The sequence below is a fragment of the Euleptes europaea genome, chromosome 6 (assembly GCF_029931775.1).
Source record: "Euleptes europaea isolate rEulEur1 chromosome 6, rEulEur1.hap1, whole genome shotgun sequence".
NCBI classification, from domain to species: Eukaryota; Metazoa; Chordata; class Lepidosauria; order Squamata; family Sphaerodactylidae; genus Euleptes; species Euleptes europaea.
The window spans coordinates 6,897,993-6,916,496 of record NC_079317.1 but is presented as its reverse complement, the minus strand read 5'-3'; the positions used below and the strand labels follow the sequence as shown (position 1 = coordinate 6,916,496).

The following is an 18,504-nucleotide window of genomic DNA, read 5'->3' as shown; positions in this document are numbered from 1 at the left end:
AAGATAGGACATTTTGGAGGACTTTCATTCATAGGGTCGCCGTGAGTCAGAAGCGACTTAATGGCACTTAACACACACACACAGGTAAATGAGTAAGAAATCTATTTCAGTTTATCCTTGTACCTTTGGAGGTGGAAAGTACCATCAAGTCTCAGCCAATGTATGCTTACCCCATAGGGATTTCAAGGCAAGAGATGTTCAGAGGTGGTTTGCTATTGCTGGCCTATGCGGAGCAACCCTGGACTTTCTTGGTGGCTTCCCATCCAAATACTAAGAAGGGCTGACCGTGCTTAGTTTCTGAGACCTGATGAGATCAGGCTAGCCTGGGCCATCCAGGTCAGGGAAAGAGATGGGCAGAAGTGGTTTGCCCTCTGTGTAGCAACCCCGGATTACATCGCTGGTCTCCCATCCAAATAATTACCAGGGGCTAAAAGCTAGAAGCTAAAATGACTAAACTGAGGCTATCGTATTTTGGTCACATTATGAGAAGACGAGAGTCACTGGAAAAGACAGTCATGCTAGGAAAAATTGAGGGCAGCAGGAAAAGAGGAAGACCCAACAAGAGATGGACTGACTCGATAAAGGAAGCCACAGCCCTCAGTTTGCAAGATCAGACAGGGTAGTTGAAACTTTATATCACCTGATCTAGATAGATAGATAGATAGATAGATAGATAGATAGATAGATAGATAGATAGATAGATAGATAGATAGATAGATAGATAGATAATTTATTTGCGGCACTTAGCCAGTCAAAACATGATAAAACGGAAAGCATGGACTAATAGATTCTTACAATCAAAGAATTACAGTCCGAATCTTAAAACATTTTAAAAACATTAAAAAAAAAAAAGAATTACAGCTGGGACACATCTGTCAATTTCGCTGTTCTAAGGCGATGAATTTTCATTACTGCTAAACAAAATTTTGCAACCTGAAGAGTGGTTGAAGGATTACCCCCTTGTAGGAGCATCTCAAACCTTTCACCTGCCCTGTCAGGTCTTAATCTCAATAAGAGGGGCTCAATAAACTTCGAACGGGGTAATGTATAGAAATTGCAGTTCAGGAGGGCTTGCTCAACAGTTTCTAAGTCCCCTGATTTGCAGGGGCAGAATCTCTCTTCCCAGGGTGTCTTCTTATATTTCCCTTCAAGCAAAGCAGATGGTAAGGCTGCACATCTGGCCAGGGTAAAGGCCCTTCTATAATTATTTATCTCGAAATAGTGGAGATAGGCTGCTGGTGCTAGGATGTATTTAGTATGGAGGGGTGCAGTGAATAGAGGAGGCCTTGCTAGATCTGTTTGTCTCTCGATGTCTTTGATCCTTTGGGATATAATTAACTTAGCTTGTTCCCACCCTAACTGAAGTAAGGCTGGGGGTGTAAAACCCAAGTTGTTTAATTTGACATCTATGGCTATCACCCATCTGGATCTAAAGGAGTCACGTAGGATCAGTGGGAGAGGACCATTAGGGTTGAAGTTAATTTTCACCCAGAGAGAGATCGAGGACAGGACAATCCTTGCCTCCACCTTCATCATGCCAGTTTCTAAAAGTATCAGAGCATTTGGAACAAATCTTGGCAATTGCAGGGCAGCTCTAAGGAACTTAGATTGCACACGTTCAATGGGAGTAAGACAGTCGAGTTGTGTTCCATATAGCATTTGTGCTAGGGTTTTCGCCTGATAAAGTTTGAGTGCTGCTGAAATGTAATGTGCCCCTTTGTTCCGGAGGAAATTGATTATCAAATGGGCTGACATTTCCCCCAAATTGGCTACGTGAGTATTATGGGCCAACTTGGATCCAGATGCCTGGATTGTCGTTCCGAGATATTTATATTGGGTGACCTGTTCCAGCCTGTGGCCATTAATGCTCCACCTCCTATATTTAGGACATCTACCAAAGGCCATGACTTTTGTTTTATCGTAGTTGATCATTAGGCGTTCTTTCTCGCAAAACGTTGCCACTCTCATAAGCGCCCTCCTGAGAACAACTGGGGTTCTTTAAAGAATTACCGCATCATCGGCGTCTCTTTTGTAAGAAATGGGAAGCAGAGAGAACCCGGTGGATTTTGCCTATTTTAGTAAAGTACGGCCTCCCATTAAAACCTTGGATTATACCATTTATTTTATCCAATCTAGACTCAGATACTGAGAAAGTACATCAGATAGCAAAATACCTAGCACATGTAATGGCCCTAAAGCTATCAAATAGTTCTGATAACTCAAGTTTACCCTGCACCACAAATGGATAAAATCTTTTATTAATTGTGATTATTCTAAAATTGTAAACCTGTTAATTTCTTTGTTTCTCTATATTATGAATGCTTAAGACTTTGCCAATGAGCAATTAAGATTAATTGAAATCGAATTTGCAAGATCTGGGCAACGCTGTTAAGGACAGGACATTTTGGAGGATATTGATTCATAGGGTCGGAAGCGACTTGATGGCATTTAACCCACACACATCAGCCTCTGAGTATCCAAGGCTAGCTCTTAATGGCCATGAGAATCTCCCTCTCATAAACCTAGAATATGGAATCATTCTGATTTGCAGCACGTTCTATTTATTTTTACCGGGCTGGATCCAAAAGCATTGCCCTCCCGCACCGGCACAAAGGCCAGCAAGGGAGGAAGCATTTTTTGGAAAAATTTCCACATATATGTTTTAGTAACCGTATTTAGTTATCTTCGCTTTGATTAATTTCATGCTTACAGTATGGGGTCATAAAGTTTACACAAATAATTTTGCAGTAGCTATATATAATGTGCTGTTAAGGGAAAAAGCTGAATATTTTTTGAAAAGTGGGAGATTAGATGTGGGAGAGTTGTGAAATAAGTAATGCTGTGGTTTATAAGACCGCATAAAGGGTCTGAAATATCTTATACAATGGGACCTCTTGCGTTGGATATTTTTATTACCTTAGTAGATATAGAAGATAGGAGCCCTGTGGTGCAGAGTGTTAAGCTGCAGTACTGCAGTCAAAAGCTCTGCTCACAACCTGAGTTTGATCCCGACGGAAGTCGGTTTCAGGTAGCCGGCTCAAGGTTGACTCAGCCTTCCATCCTTCCGAGGTCGGTGAAATGAGTACCCAGCTTGCTGGGGGTAAAGGGAAGATGACCGGGGAAGGCACTGGCAAACCACCCCGCAAACAAAGTCTGCCTAGGAAACATCAGGATGTGACGTCACCCCATGGGTCAGGAATGACCCGGTGCTTGCACAGGGGACCTTTACCTTTAATAGACGGCCCCTTTAGGAAGATTTGATATACTATTTGTATGTTGTGTTTTATTTTGTAATTTCTTTTTTCTTTAATATTTTTTTTAATCCCCCTCCCACTTTGCCCAGGGGCAGAATTTCAAACCACCTGGCAAGCTGCAGAGGGAAGGAGGAAAGCCCTTTCCTGTGAGCTTTGCTCATCTGATGGAAATTTGGATCCACGTCTACGTTCTTATTCCGCCCTTCCGCCAAGGTGCTCAGGGTGGCGCGCATCGTTCTGCTGCTCCCACATGAACATGCGCACTCCCTCCCTTCCCACCAGACCCTGACGGCATGTTCACGAGTTTAAGTGGTTTAGGCAGAGCTGCTGACCAACCTATGATCCCGACTGGCAAAAGGAAGTTCTTTGTATCATACACAATTAAGTCTCTGGCGCCTTCCCTCGTGGAGATGTCTCCGAGAGGCAAGAGGGTAGAGACTTCCTTTTTAAAAACGAAACAAAAGCTTGGAATCCAGAGAACCTGATTAATCTATCTTTACAGAGCTATACTACAGTTTTAGGGCTTTTTTTTAAAAAGGGAGGTATAAGAGCCAGTGTGGTGTAGTGGTTAAGAGCAGTGGTTTGGAGTGGTGGAGTCTCATCTGGAGAACCGGGTTTGATTCCCTGTTCCTCCACATGAGCAGCAGATGCTAATCCGGTGAACTGGATTTGTTTCCCTGCTCCTACACATGAAGTCAGCTGGGTGACTTTGGGCAACTCACAGCTCTCTTAGAGCTCTCTCAGCCCCACCTACCTCACAGGGTGTCTGTCATGGGAAGGGGAAGGGAAGGTGATTGTAAGCCGGTTTGAGTCTCCCTTAAGTGGTAGAGAAAAGTCGGCATATAAAAGCCAACTCTTCTTCTTCTAAGACACTTTGTGAGAAGCAGACACAGTGTTATCTGCTGTCAAATAGATTGGTCAATTGCATGAGAGATGTGGCAACTTTTCTCTTTATAGCGTCAAGGAAAAATTAAATTTCATTTCCCCTTTTTAAAGAGTGAAGTGGTTGATGGATAGCCAGCAGCTGTTAAATCTAGGGAAAGGGTTTTTTTTTTTTTGCTGTGACACCACCAATGACTACAGCACCCTCCCTTGAAAATCCTGACTATTTAGGGCACGGTCGGATGAAAATGAAATGACCCTGTGACTGTGAAAATGCAGAGGGCGGGCAGAAGTGCAGAAGAACCGTGCCCAAGGTGATTCCAATGTTTGTGGATCGACCGCCAAGAAAAACCAGAAGGAAGCTGCGCGTGTGTGGGAAAGCCCTCGCTGTTCCAAGGTGGCTTCTAGAACAGCTTTTCCAAAGGATCAGCAAAAATGCTATGCTCTGGCAGGCATCCTGTTAGAAACAGGAAGCCGGGCTAGATAGAACACAGCTTGTGCAACCAGGCAACCGTACTCTTCTTATCCAATACTCTTCCTTCCTTCCAATCTGGTCACCATGTTAGTCTGTAGAGAGCCAGCGTGGTGTAGTGGTTAAGAGCGGTGGTTTGGAGCGGTGAACTGAGATCTGGAGAACCGGGTTTGATTCCCCGCTCCTCCACATGAGCGGTGGAGGCTAATCCGGTGAACCGGGTTGGTTTCTCCACTCCTTACACATGAAGCCAGCTGGGTGACTTTGGGCTAGTCACAGCTCTGTTAGAGCTCTCTCAGCCTCACCTACCTCACAGGGTGTCTGTTGTGGGGAGGGGAAGGTGATGGTGAGCCGGGTTGAGTCTCCCTTAAGTGGTAGAGACAGTCGGCATATAAAATCCGGCTCTTCTTCTTCTTCTGCAATGGTAGAGACAAAAGTACCATCCAGCTGTGCTACCAGACTCAAATTTTGTCCTCCTTTGATTTTTTAATTTACTGCACCCTTGATCCATAAAAGCAGGCTTTAATAAAAGCAGACGCCTGGTTGGCCACTGTGTGAGCAGACTGCTGGACTTGATGGGCCTTGGTCTGATCCAGCAGGGCTTTTCTTATGTTAATATAGTGCTTTATATTCCCTCACTTCCCCAAGGAGCAAGATGACTCAAAAGCTGCCTTGGATTCAGCCTTTAAAACCGCATGATTAAACCCCTTTAGCGATGAATGCCTACGTAGGCCTCAGCAGGAGTCCACTGACAAAATAAGGAGCTGTGGCAGGGTCCCTGAAAATGCAAACCCTAAACTAAGGGTCCCCAACATGGTGCCTGTGGGTGCTATGGCACCCGCTGATACCCTTCCTGGAACTCAAGTGGGCAGAGCTAGGTGGGTTGTTTGCCTGGCAGGGCTTCTGATTGGTTGTGCAGACTAAAAGGTATCCTGTTAAGCAGAGCTTCTGCCTCAAATGTTGAAGGGCTACTATTAGAGTTATATATAATCACAGGGTGCCTGTTGTGGGGAGAGGAAGATGATTGTAAGCCGGTTTGATTCTCCCTTAAGTGGTAGAGAAAGTTGACATATAAAAACCAACTCTTCTTCTGATATCTGATTTTCCTTTTCAAAGAAGATGGGTTGAATCGACAATCTTCTGTGCCCAAAGCAGATGCTCAACTACTGAGCTAAGCTCTAAAGAAGGCAGGTTCTAGACCAGGCCAGCCCTTCTGCGTTAGCTTCCATCTGTAGAGAAGTCTAGTTCCATCTGTAGTCTAGTATGCAAGGCACAATTAACTCTTTTCCTTAAAGGTAACCTGCAGTTGCCAACCTCCAGGTGGTGGCTGGAGATCTCCCGCTATTACAATTGATCTCCAGACGACAGAGATCACTTCACCTGGAGAAAATGGCCACTTTGGAAGGTAGACTCCATGGCGTTAAACACAACTGAAGTTTCTCCCCTCTCTAAACCCCACCCTCCTCAGGCTCCACCCCCAAAATTTCCAGGCATTTCCCAACCCGGAGCTGGCAACCCTAGTAATCTGTCACCCATGGTCCAAACTGACAATCCATTCTGCCACCAGTATACACCAGTCTCAACCATTGGCCACCTCCCTCCTCAGTAGCAGCAGGATATGTTTTCAACCCATCTCCACCTTCCAAGAATCTGTTTGAGACCCCCTGGGCCGAAGGAACGGAATATTCGCTATTTGAGATGCCAGAGGTTCGGGTCCTGGGTGATTTTTTTTGCTGTGTGAAATGCCAAAGCCTCAGTGCCCTCTCGTGGTAGCACACAGAAACTGCACAAGTGTAATACACACACACACACACACCACTTGGAGCAAAGGTTGAGAAGGAGAAAATGACGACGACATAGAGTTGGTTTTTAATCAAACGGGCTTACAATCACCTTCCCTTCCCACAACAGACACCCTGTGAGGTCGGTGGGGCTGAGAGAGCTCTAAGAGAGCTGTGACTAGCCCAAGTTCGCCCAGCCGGCCTTATGTGGAGTGGAGAAACAAACCCGGTTCACCGGATTAGCGTCCGCAGCTCATGTGGAGGAGTGGGGAATCAGACCCGGTTCTCCAGATCAGAGTCCACCTCTCCAAACCACCTCTCTTAACCACTACACCACACTGGCTCCCTTGGGAGAGACCCTTGGGAATATGTCTCCCAGTCGTCAAATGCATTCGCTCTGCAATTTGTACAACCTTGTAAGGTGGTGGTGGTGGAAAGTGCCATTATCGCAGCTGACTTATGGCAACCCTGGTAGGGTTTTAACAGCAAGAGATGAGCAGAGGTGGTCTGCCATTGCCTGTCTCTGTGTAGCCACAGGAGGGTGAGTGTGTGCGTAAAGTGCCATCAAGTCGCAGGAGGGGATTTTGGGTTGGACCAACATAGCTACTGCATCATTCTTTTATGTTCTAAATGTTGGCACCTGTTAAATAAGGAAAGGTTGAAGGAGCTGGGTACGTTTAGCCTGAAGAGAAGACTGAGAGGGGATATGATAACCATCTTCAAGTACTTGAAGGGCTGTCATATAGAGGATGGTGCCGAGTTGTCTTCTGTTGCCCCAGAAGGTTGGACCAGATGCAACGGGTTGAAATTAAACCAAAAGAGTTTCTGTCTAGAGATTAGGAAGAACTTTCTAACAGTTAGAGTGCTTCCTCAGTGGAACAGGCTCCCTAGGGAGGTGGTGAGCTCTCCTTCCCTGGAGGTTTTTAAGCAGAGGCTAGAAGTCCATCTGTCAGCCATGCTGATTCTATGACCTTAAGCAGATGATGAGAGGGAGGGCACCTTGGCCATCTTCTGGGCATGGAGTAGGGGTCACTGGGGGTGGGAAGGTAGTTGTGAATTTCCAGCATTGTGCAGGGGGTTGGACTAGATGACCGTGGTGGTCCCTTCCATCTCAATGAATCTTCAACATTACTCTGGTTGTTGTTGGTGGAAATTGTCATCAAGTTGCAGATCACTTGTGGCAAGAGACATTCAGAGGTGGCTTTCCATGGCCTGCCTCTGCACAGTGGCCCTGGACTTCCTTGGCAGTCTCCCATCCAAATATTAGCCAGGGCCGACCCTGCTTCGTTTCTGAGATCTGACGAGATCAGGTTAGCCTGCAGTTATTCAGTTCTGGGCATTATTCTAGTTAGAAGTAAGGAAGTCACTATGAAATATGAACGGGATCACAGGGCTATGTGGTAAAGGACATTCCAGATCAAACTAGTTTTACCTCTGGCATTTCTGCAAACACTGTCTTAACATATTGTCGAAGGCTTTCATGGTCAGAGTTCATTGGTTCTTGTAGGTTATCCGGGCTGTGTAACCGTGGTCTTGGTATTTTCTTTCCTGACGTTTCGCCAGCAGCTGTGGCAGGCATCTTCAGAGGAGTAACACTGAAGGGTGTCCTTCAGTGTTACTCCTCTGAAGATGCCTGGCCACAGCTGCTGGCGGAACGTCAGGAAAGAAAATACCAAGACCACGGTTACACAGCCCGGATAATCTACAAGAACCACTGTATTAACAGTTATACCGTTTCCCCTGGGAGGGAAACCCACACATTATAATCTCGCCCCCTTGCCAAAGCTACAATTCCCAGGATTCTCTGGGGGAAGATAGATCACGATGTGTAGCCATGTTAGTCTGTCAACAGCAGTAGAAAAGAACAAGAGTCCAGTAGCACCTTAAAGACAAACTAAATTCCTGGCAAGGTGTGAGCTTACGTGAGCCACAGCTCACTTCTTCAGACACAGCTATAGATGCAGCTAGAAGACACTCTTCTCTGCTTATTTTAACAATTCACTTAATTCAGACATTACTATTAGGATTAAAGAACATTAACTGAAGAAGTCATTTCACAAAACAAGCACATACCCGGGAACTTGTCTTATCTGTAGAACTGACAAGCTGAACAAGCTTATATAAGATTGAACACTACTGGTGGCATTTACAATCTGAATTTATTTTGAATGTTTATCGGCAGAACTGACATTCTGAATGTGGCTAAATAAGACTGAACATTACCTGTGGAATTTACAACCTGAATTTATTTTATATGTTATTAATTGAACTGGCAACTTGAACGCACTTATATAATATTGAACACTACCTATGGAATCCAGAACCTGAATCTGTTGGATAACTATTTGTTCAACATTAACTTATTACTAGAATTTGACCTATTTACAATCTTAATTTGTTGAATTTTCCCTAAGCATCTGTTTTTTCTGGAACTTGACCTGGTGATTTTACAACCTATATTTTGCTGGTTTAAGTTAAAGAGATTGATGTTAGAAATCCACATTTGTATTCAATGGTATTTTTTTGTAAAAGAGGTACTACTATATGTGTCATGGTCAGTATTACCAACGGATGTAAAGAACTCAGGCGTAAAAAAAGAAAATAAAAAACCAGCATTGAACAGTCATCTTGAAAATACGTTTAATGTCTAATTGTATACAAAAAGTGACAGCATTTTCAAAAAAATATCAAATCCTGTATTTAAAGCCTCTTCGCTACCATCATACGGCAAATATTTTTTTGTCATCTAAAAAGGAACAAAAAAAAAACACAAAAAAAAACAACCAAAACACAGCAGCATGTGATATGGAGTCGCGTCCTACTGGTCCGCACTGTTACCGGCGCTGCCTTCCGCCAACGCAGGAAGCTCTTCCACGAAGGGGCAGAAAGCGCCGTTTGCAGAGCGGAGGGACGCCACCCACGGTCTATACTTCAGAAGTGTGATTGCTTAATTTCCATGTTGTAAACAAAGGCAGCTAACGTCCATCTCAGAAGCACAAGCCTGGGGGAAAAAAACCCCAAACTTCTCAGATTTTTTTTTTTCAAAACTCACGAAGAACACGACAGGAACAACACACGTTCCGCTGCGTAACAAAGCACCGAGCCCCACAAGTTGCTCACACCGCAAGACGGAAAGGTTCAAAGAGTATTACTACACAGCATTTAAACAACTTGCTTTTCAAAATGGGGGGGGGAGGCTTTTGCTTCTACGGGGCCGGGCTGTCCTACAAGATCGGAAGGGGGAAAGGAACTTATGCGGTTCTCCTGACGTCAAGGGGATGATATATGGCAGCGCCAGAAGGAGTCACCCTGGGGATGTAAGTTACCCTTTCAGCCCCCTTTTCCAATGATAAATCCGCTCAGTTTCTGAAGTTGTTTTGGATAGTTTCCAAGAAGAGCCAAATCCGTTAAAAATATTTCCCCAAAGTCCTCCCCTGTCGTCTTTAATGGAGAGCCAGAGCGGAAACTGCGATGACTATTCTCTCAGTTAAACTCTTAAGGACTTCCCAGCATCCTAAAAGCGTGACCCGAATCACTTAGAAGACATAATCCTAAGAAGACGGGACCATTGGGTGTGTGGCAATTCCATGGGAGAGGAGAAAAGGCTCAGGATGGAGCACTGGGTGCGAGATCCGGTTTGAGAATCTCACGTGTCAGTTTGAAGAACAAACATGCGTGCAGGACCGCAAGAACTTTCAAAAGCCAGAGGGGGAACAAGATTTGCAGTGGGGAGGGACACGGCGGCTTTGGAGCTGCCTGCTTCTACTCATGGCAAACCGCTCCAGATTTTTGCAAAATAAAAAAGTTCAATACGTACGTCAAAGAGCCTAGCTCTTGTTGACATGGCGGAGCCCATGCAGCCCTGCGTTAAGTCTCTTGGGGAAACACTGTCTTATTTGGAACACACAAAGAAGCAGCTTTTTGTGAATTTCTGCCATTCCTCAAGCACGCCACCTGGCATGTATTACAGCCCCTATGCAGCAAACTCTGGCTTGGAGTGGCTTCGTTTCTTGCCTTGTGGGCAGACAGCTTCCATGGCAGAGCAGGCATTCAAACCTACTACACGCTACACCACGCTGGCTCCACTCAGATTTAATTGAACAAGAGCTGGTTTTTATACCCTGCTTTTCTCTACCTTTAAGGAGTCTCAAAGCGGCTTACAATCACCTTCCCTTTTCCTTCCTACAAGACACCTTGTGAGGTAGGTGGGGCTGAGAGAGTTCAGAGTGAATTGTGACTAGCACAAGGTAACCCAGCAGGCATCATGCATGGTTTCCCCACTCCTCTTAACCACTACACTACACTGGCTTAAGACCGGCAGCTGCGTCTTAAGACCCCCTGCTGCCTGCTCCAGTTCTGGCATCTCTGGGCAGGTCCCGGGTTTATGATGCGGTGGGCTCAGCCTGCAGACCACTGTTTAAAAAGATGAAGTTTGATCTGTGAGCCTGAAATTCTGCAGGAACTCTGCTGGAGCCTTCTGAAACTGGTAGAGAGCACATGAACACATGAAGCTGCTTTATAATGAATCAGACCGCTAGTGCGTCAGTCAGTATCCACCGCTGCCACCATGTAACATTCCCACCCTGGCTCTGTGTTCCCACATGCGTGTCGCACGTTCGACTGCATGTAAAAGTGTGTTTCCTCTTCCTGCCACCACCCCAAGATATAAAACCCAGCCTCTCAGTAAACCACTGCCTTGGGGAATCCCGGTAAGGCTGCCTCTGAGCATGTACAAAGGGCAGAGTTTCCAATTACGTTAGCCTACTCAGGCTAGCAGTGACTCTCCAGGGTCTCAGGCAGAGGGGTCTTTCACATCACCTACTGCCTGATCCCTTCAACTGGAGATGCCGGGGATTGAACCTGAGACCTTCCGCACACCAAGCAGATGCTCTACCACTGAGCCACGGCCCTTTCCCAAAGCAGTGCCGGCGATTCTAAGAATTCATAGTCTCCCTGTCCACTCCCTCCATACCATGCATAAGTTTATAGACCCTGGAGTCTCCATGCAGCTTACAATCACCTTCACTTCCCCACAACAAACACCTTGTGAGGTAGGTAGGGCTGAGAGAGTTCAGAGAACTGCGACTAGCCCAAGGTCACCCAGCAGGCTTCATGTGGAAGAGTGGGGATACCAACCCAGTTCACCAGATTACAGTCCACCGCTCGTGTGGAAGAGTGGGGAATCAATCCCAGTGCTTCAGATTAGAACCCGCTGCTCCTAACCACTACACCACGCTGGGGATTGGAAACATTTATGGAGGTCTGTCACTGGCTGTTAGCCAAGGCTGGATGGGGCTCAGAGGCGGAATGCCTGCTTTGTCAGATGCCAGGGAGCTGGTTAGAAGCGGTGGGGGCTGCTACCAAACGGGCCCTGCTGGCGTGCTTCTCAATGGCATCTTACCAGGCACAACTAGCCAGACGCTTGGTCTGATCCAGCAGGGCCATTCTTATGTTCTTACACTTTAGCTTCCATGGGGGGGGAGGGAGAATTAGACAGCGGGGACTCCAGCCAAGGAGGTCTAGCAGAGCAACCAAGGAATTTCATTAGAAAACTACACCAAAAGGTTCAAAGAGACATCAGGACCTAGATATTAGCCTTGCTCCTCTTCTTGTACTGGGGCAGGGGGAAGAGTAGCGTTACTCAGCGCTGACCACATGACAAACAATAGCCAGGAGTTGCCTGTGACCACTGCACAATCACGTTTTACAACACAGTCACCGCTACTGCGTTTGCTGCTCCAAGTAAGAACTGCATTTTGCTAGGTACAAAAAAAAGGGAGGGTGCTTTTACAATGCTAGGAAAATGCAATATCCTCACGAGAGACAGCAACTGCGAAGGGAGACATGCAGACGGCATGCAACTGACGCGAAAGAGCGCGCGTGAAACCGGCACAAAAACCAATCGAGTGGAAAGGTCCTTTTGTTCGCGGTATGCTCATTTTAACTCCCCTGCCCTGCTAGAAACAGCAGAGTTCACTTCCATTTCCTGAAGCTGTTCTAAGCTTTATATGAATCCAAACTTCTGCAACCCCTACTAATTCCCGGGAACAGAAATGCTTATTCTCAGCGATTCCCTCCTGCAAAGAGATTTCCTAAACATGGCTTGCCAAGATCCACTTGCCCGGGTGACTAAAAATTGCCTCCAGGGGACTAGACTGTAGTTTCTTTACAGGATACGTAATTCTGTTACCTTTTTCTCCCCCTTTTACTTTTTGTGTTCACGCAGCACCTTTCAATTTGGGAAAAATGGTGGGCTACTAACCTCTGGAGTTATTTGCAAGGCTGGGGAAAAAAACCCAGGCTGCTGAACCTGACAAGGACAGGTTCAGTTCTTTATGCCATCCTGGAGACGCCGCAAAGGATATACTTAAATGCAGCCTCCTGGTGAACTCTTAAGACATGCAGAGCAAAACGGGCACGTCTGCCGTGCAGGTTTGAGTCAGAGAAATCAGAGCCGCCTGAGAACAGACAGGAGAATCCTCCCACGCAAGAAAAGCTTCCTAGGAGCCGACCCAGAGAGATCTCTACTTCTTCCATTTGTGTCAGGGTTAGGCCTCTGGCAAAGTTTAGAACACACCAAGGTAAAAATAAGATGGAATCCACGTTACCGTGGAACTCCCACCATGACAACCTCTCGTCTCCAAAACAGGACTGCAGTAAGGTTAGGCTCTGAGAAAGAAAGGATTCTTCTGGGGCCCCCTCTGTTTGAATTCTGACGTCAGGTTACAGGAGTGGTGTGAAAACAGTTAAGTCAGTCAAGCTTAAAACACAAGCACACAGATTTAAAACGGGCCACATCAGAAGAAAAAAAACCCCATTTCTCTTTCTGGAAACTACAATATCAGTTGAGAGAGGTCCCTCTCCGGTATACATTCTGACTGCCTCAATGCGCCTCCACCCCCACCCCGTCTGCCTTGCACTGCGATGCCCGGGTGTGCGTGTCTGACCCAGGTGTTAAGCACCCAAATCTTTCTCTGCAACAATTCCCCTCCCGCCCCAACCAGGAAAAAAACAGAGCCCGATGATGTGAATTCCCTCCCCCTGCCTCAGACTTCTGTCTACTTGGCTTCTCTTAAATCAGTTGTATTCCTGTGGTGCGAACCACGCCCATTTCTCCAAGAACTCCTCCCAAAGTCACTGGATTTTCGGAAATGGCTTGAATAAACGAAACACAGCTCGAGAGTGTAGGCTGTCGGATCCGGCAGCCGCCGTAAAGTTCAGCGTATAGAGCGGTCACGGTGACAGGCCGGGGTGAAAAGCAAGAATGCCCGATTCCATAGAGCTCCTTATTCACTGAGCAGCTTCCGGTGAACTCTAAGACTGGCTGAGGCGGTGCGGTCAGCTCGCTGATCCCGTTCGCCTTGACCGACGAGAAGCTTGCTTCACCAGCGAGAGTTCGGGTGATGCAGAGAGCCCCTCCGCCCCTCGGATGGGTGCGCGGGAGGCAAGCGCGTTCTTCCGAGACTCCAAAAAAAGGTTACCAAACAAAAGTTTCTTTTAACGTGTCCATAAGCAGTGGGTGTGGGTGGAGGCGAAGGACTCTGTGTGCCTTCCTCCGGTTTCAACGGTAGGGCTGCAAAAGACAGAATTTAAAAGGTCGGTTTCTACAGCACGTAAGAACATCAGAAAAGTCCTGCCGGAGCAGACCAAGGTCCATCAGGTCCAGGAGTCTGTTCTCACAGTGGCCAACCAGGTGCCTCTAGGAAACCCACAAGCAAGACGACTGCAACAGCATTATCCTGCCTGTGTTCCACAGCACCTAATACAATAGGCATGCTCCTCTGATCCTGGAGAGAATAGGGATGCATCATAACTAGTATCCATTTTCCTAATTCCAAATTCTTCCTAATGTCTAGATGGAAATTCTTCTGATTTAATTTCAACCCATTGGTTCTGGTACAACCTTCTGGGGCAACAGAAAACAACTCGGCGGCCTCCTCTATACGACAGCCCTTCAAGTACTTGAAGATGGTTATCATATCCCCTCTCTGTCTTCTCCTCTTCAGGCTAAACATACCCAGCTCCTTCAACCATTCCTCATAGGACTTGGTCTCCAGACCCCTCGCCATCTTTGTTGCCCTCCTCTGGACACGTTCCAGCTTGTCTACATCCTTCTTCAATTGTGGTGCCCAAAACTGAACACAATACTCTAGGTGAGGTCTAACCAGAGCAGAGTAAAGCCATACCATCACTTAGCGTGATCTGGACACTATACTTCTGTTGATGCAGCCCAAGATCGCATTTGCCTTTTTAGCTACCGCATCACACCACTGACTCATGTTCAGTGTTTGGTCTACTAAGACCCCAAGATCCTATTCAATAAATAAATAAAATAAATATCCAGAGACGTCAGCAGTACTCACGTGAGGTCCACCAGGCATGGACGGAGCCCCGGCAGGTGCAGGTGGCACTTGGTAAGGATTGGGTGGTGTCGGGTACAGTCCAGGAGCCGGGTATGATCCGGCAGGGGGTGGAAATGGGGCCGGTGGCGAAGGCCCCCATGGCCCTGGCGGGACAGCGCCCCATGGCACTGTGGGAGCGGCCCCTGGAGTATGGGTAGGAGTGGAATACGGCCCAGGGGGTGGATATGGCATACTAGGAGCAGGATACTGGCCCCCCACAGTGGGGCCCCACCCACCAGCGGGCATGGACCCCCACGGCCCGACGGCAGCAGGGGGGGCCGCTGGCTCTGCTGGACCCCCGTATGGCCTCGGAAGCTCTGGGAAGGGCATGTTGGGGGGAGGATATTGCCCTGGTGGGACAGGCCCTGGGGGTGGATACGGAGCTCCGGGGGGAGGGCAAGTGGATCCAGGAGGAGGAGGAGGAAAAGGAGCCGGGGCTCCAGGGGGCAGGGAAGGATACATCCCTGTCGGCGGGGGCCCGAACGGCACGGTGGAGGCCGAGGTGTTCGGGGGCAATCCGGAGGGGGCCGTGGGGGGAGCGCTGGGGGGGCTGCTCCAGGGATTGGAGGTGGGCCAAGCTTGGGGGGGCTGGCCGGGCTGCTGAACCGGTTTCGCAGTGCCCAAGGTGTCCTTCTTGGCAGCTGAATTATCAGGCAGAGCATCCGCCAGCTTGGAAAGAGAACAAGAAACAAGAGCCAATGAGACTCCATCACGGCGAAGCACTAGATCATTGTACGCTGAGTTACTTCCTCTGCTGGCAGAGGCTGCCTGGCCTGTTTCGATACCTCTGAAGCAGTTCCCAGCTGTTGCAATACAGCATCTTGAAGGAGACCGCTCAACGCAGCTGCTTTTCGGACACACTCGTGAAAAGGGGAAGGTTCGGCAGCCATTTCTGCAATTCATAGTCTGAAAGGACAGCACTATGACCTAAACGGTAACTAGCAATCCTATTAAACTCCAATGTACATAGTACAGTATGGTGCAGTATACAAAATAAAGAGTTTTATTCCCGACTATCACAAATTAGTTAACATATATGCAAACCTATCTGTTTTATTATATTTATAGGTATGGGGCTGTGGCAGAGCATCTGCTTGGCATGCAGAAGGTCCCAGGTTCAATCCCTGGCATCTCCAGTTAAAGGGACCAGGCAGGTCAGTGATGTGAAAGACCTCTGCCTGAGACTGCCGGTCTGAGTAGGCAATACTGATTTTGATGGACAGAGGGTCTGATTCAGTATAAGGCAGCTTCATATGTTCATATTGTATTTTGCATTGCATTTGTAGTTTACAGTCCAATGTGTCAGCGCAGTGGCTCTACTGTATTTTGCATTGTACTTGTGGTTTATAGTTAGATAGGTTTGAATATACATTAACTATTTTGTGATAGTTGGGAAAAAAACTATTTTGTATATTGCACCATACTGTACTATGTACACTGAAGTTTAGTAGGATTCCTAGTTACCGTTTGAACACATGAAGCTGCTTGGTTCTTGTAGGTTATCCGGGCTGTGTAACTATGGTCTTGGAATTTTCTTTCCTGACGTTTCGCCAGCAACTGTGGCAGGCATCTTCAGAGTAGTAACACTGAAGGACAGTGTCTCTCAGTGTCAAGTGTGTAGGAAGAGTAATATATAGTCAGAAAGGGGTTGGGTTTGAGCTGAGTACTGTCCTGCAAAAGTAATGTGCTAATCATTGTCCTGTAAGTATCAAGATAATGTGCTGATGAGGGTATGGTATGTTAATATGGAACCATTGTATCCTGAAGTGATCTGTTAATGTGTGTAATCCAAAGCTAATCTGCATGGCTATTGTTGACTGTTGCCTTTGTTAGTCTGGAGGTTGACTGTTGCCTTTGTTAGTCTGGAGGTAACAAAGGCAACAGTCAACAATAGCCATGCAGATTAGCTTTGGATTACACACATTAACAGATCACTTCAGGATACAATGGTTCCATATTAACATACCATACCCTCATCAGCACATTATCTTGATACTTACAGGACAATGATTAGCACATTACTTTTGCAGGACAGTACTCAGCTCAAACCCAACCCCTTTCTGACTATATATTACTCTTCCTACACACTTGACACTGTGAGACACTGTCCTTCAGTGTTACTACTCTGAAGATGCCTGCCACAGTTGCTGGCGAAACGTCAGGAAAGAAAATTCCAAGACCACGGTTACACAGCCCGGATAACCTACAAGAACCAATGAACTCTGACCGTGAAAGCCTTCGACAATATATAACATGAAGCTGCCTTATACTGAATCAGACCCTTGGTCCATCTAAGTCAGTATTGTCTACTCAGACCAGCAGCGGCTCTCCAGGGTCTCAGGCAGAGGTCTTTCACATCACCTACTCGCCTAGTCCCTTTAACTGAGGATTGAACTTGAGACCCTCTGCATGCCAAGCAGATGCTCTATCACTGAGCCACAGCCCCCCACCCCCTTAGGTCATAGTGCTGTTCTTTCAGACTAGTTATACATTTACAGCACAATTGCATTTTTGTTAATTTCTGCAATACAGGCAGCCCTTTTCTGGTGCTGCCGCAATTAAAGAAGTCCCTGGACAAGATTCATGCTCACAACCTCACCGCTTAAGAACATAAGTATGGCCATGCTGGATCAGACCAAGGCATATCAATCCGGCCTAGAAGTTACTGCTTCTTATCGCCCATACTTATTAAGCTGCCTTCCACTGAATCAGACCACGGGGTCCATCAAGGTCAGTATTGCCTACTCAGACTGGCAGCAGCTCTCCAGGGTTTCAGGCTGAGGCCTTTCACATCACCGAGCACCTGATCCTCTTAGGAGGAGATGCCGGGAATAGAACCTGGGAACTTCTGCACGCCAAGAAGATGCTCTACCACTGAGCCACAGCCCCCTCCCCACTTAACATTTAACTTCGCCCAGCATCAGGCTGTGAACCTGAGGTTGCTGCAGGCAACATCTGGATGGCTTTAATTACATTCCCAAATCACCTGTAGTTTAGAAAGCTGCATTTTTTGGCAACTGGGTTAGACAACTTACCGAAAACTCGTCAGCAGCTGACATTTTCCTGTAAAAGAAAGGGGGGAAAAGTATGTAAGTCTAAATTGGAGACTACCACATTCATGGAAGCTTGATGAAGTACGTTTACTAGCATCTCTTCAATCTGTCAAGGAGTTTTTTTCTCCTACTCTTGTCCAGACGGCTCAGGGCACGTCTGGTTCTTCCTTCCCCATTTTTTTTTGTACCATTACAACTACCCTGGGAGGTAAATCAGGGTGAGAAATTCTCAGGCCCAGTAAACAACAGCAAGTTTCATGGAAGAGTGGGGGATTTCAAGCAGGATCAGGGGGGCACTAGGCACAGCCCCACCCAAAGAAAGGGGCACACTTGTTTGCAGCAGCCATGTTTCAAACATTATTTCTTTTCCCCCATGGTCCCAAAATACAGATTCTGACTCCAAGATACTTAGAATCACAGAATTGGAAGGGGCTATACAGGACATCTAGTCCAACCCCTGCACAATGCAAGATCAGCCTAGAGCGTCCCTGACAAGTGTTCATCCAGCCTCTGCTTGAAGACTACCAGAAAGGGGGAGCTCACCACCTCCCCAGGTAGCTGATTCCACTGTCGAACAACTCTTACTGTAAAAAACGTTTTCCTAATATCGAGCTGGTAAAGGTCCCCTGTGCAAGCACCAGGTCATTCCTGACCCATGGG

The 18,504-nt window shown here is 47.0% G+C and overlaps 1 protein-coding gene across 1 annotated transcript; it reads right to left on the bottom strand.

Moving 5' to 3' along the window:
* Positions 1 to 13,898: 13,898 nt before the first annotated feature.
* MAPK1IP1L (mitogen-activated protein kinase 1 interacting protein 1 like) lies at positions 13,899 to 17,850 on the bottom strand. Its single transcript, XM_056851377.1, has 3 exons — positions 17,827 to 17,850; positions 14,753 to 15,460; positions 13,899 to 13,962 (listed from the first exon to the last, which is right to left on the bottom strand). The coding sequence occupies exons 1-3, from the start codon at positions 17,848 to 17,850 to the stop codon at positions 13,951 to 13,953; spliced, it is 744 nt and encodes a 247-aa protein (XP_056707355.1). The 3' UTR covers positions 13,899 to 13,950.
* Positions 17,851 to 18,504: the final 654 nt, after the last annotated feature.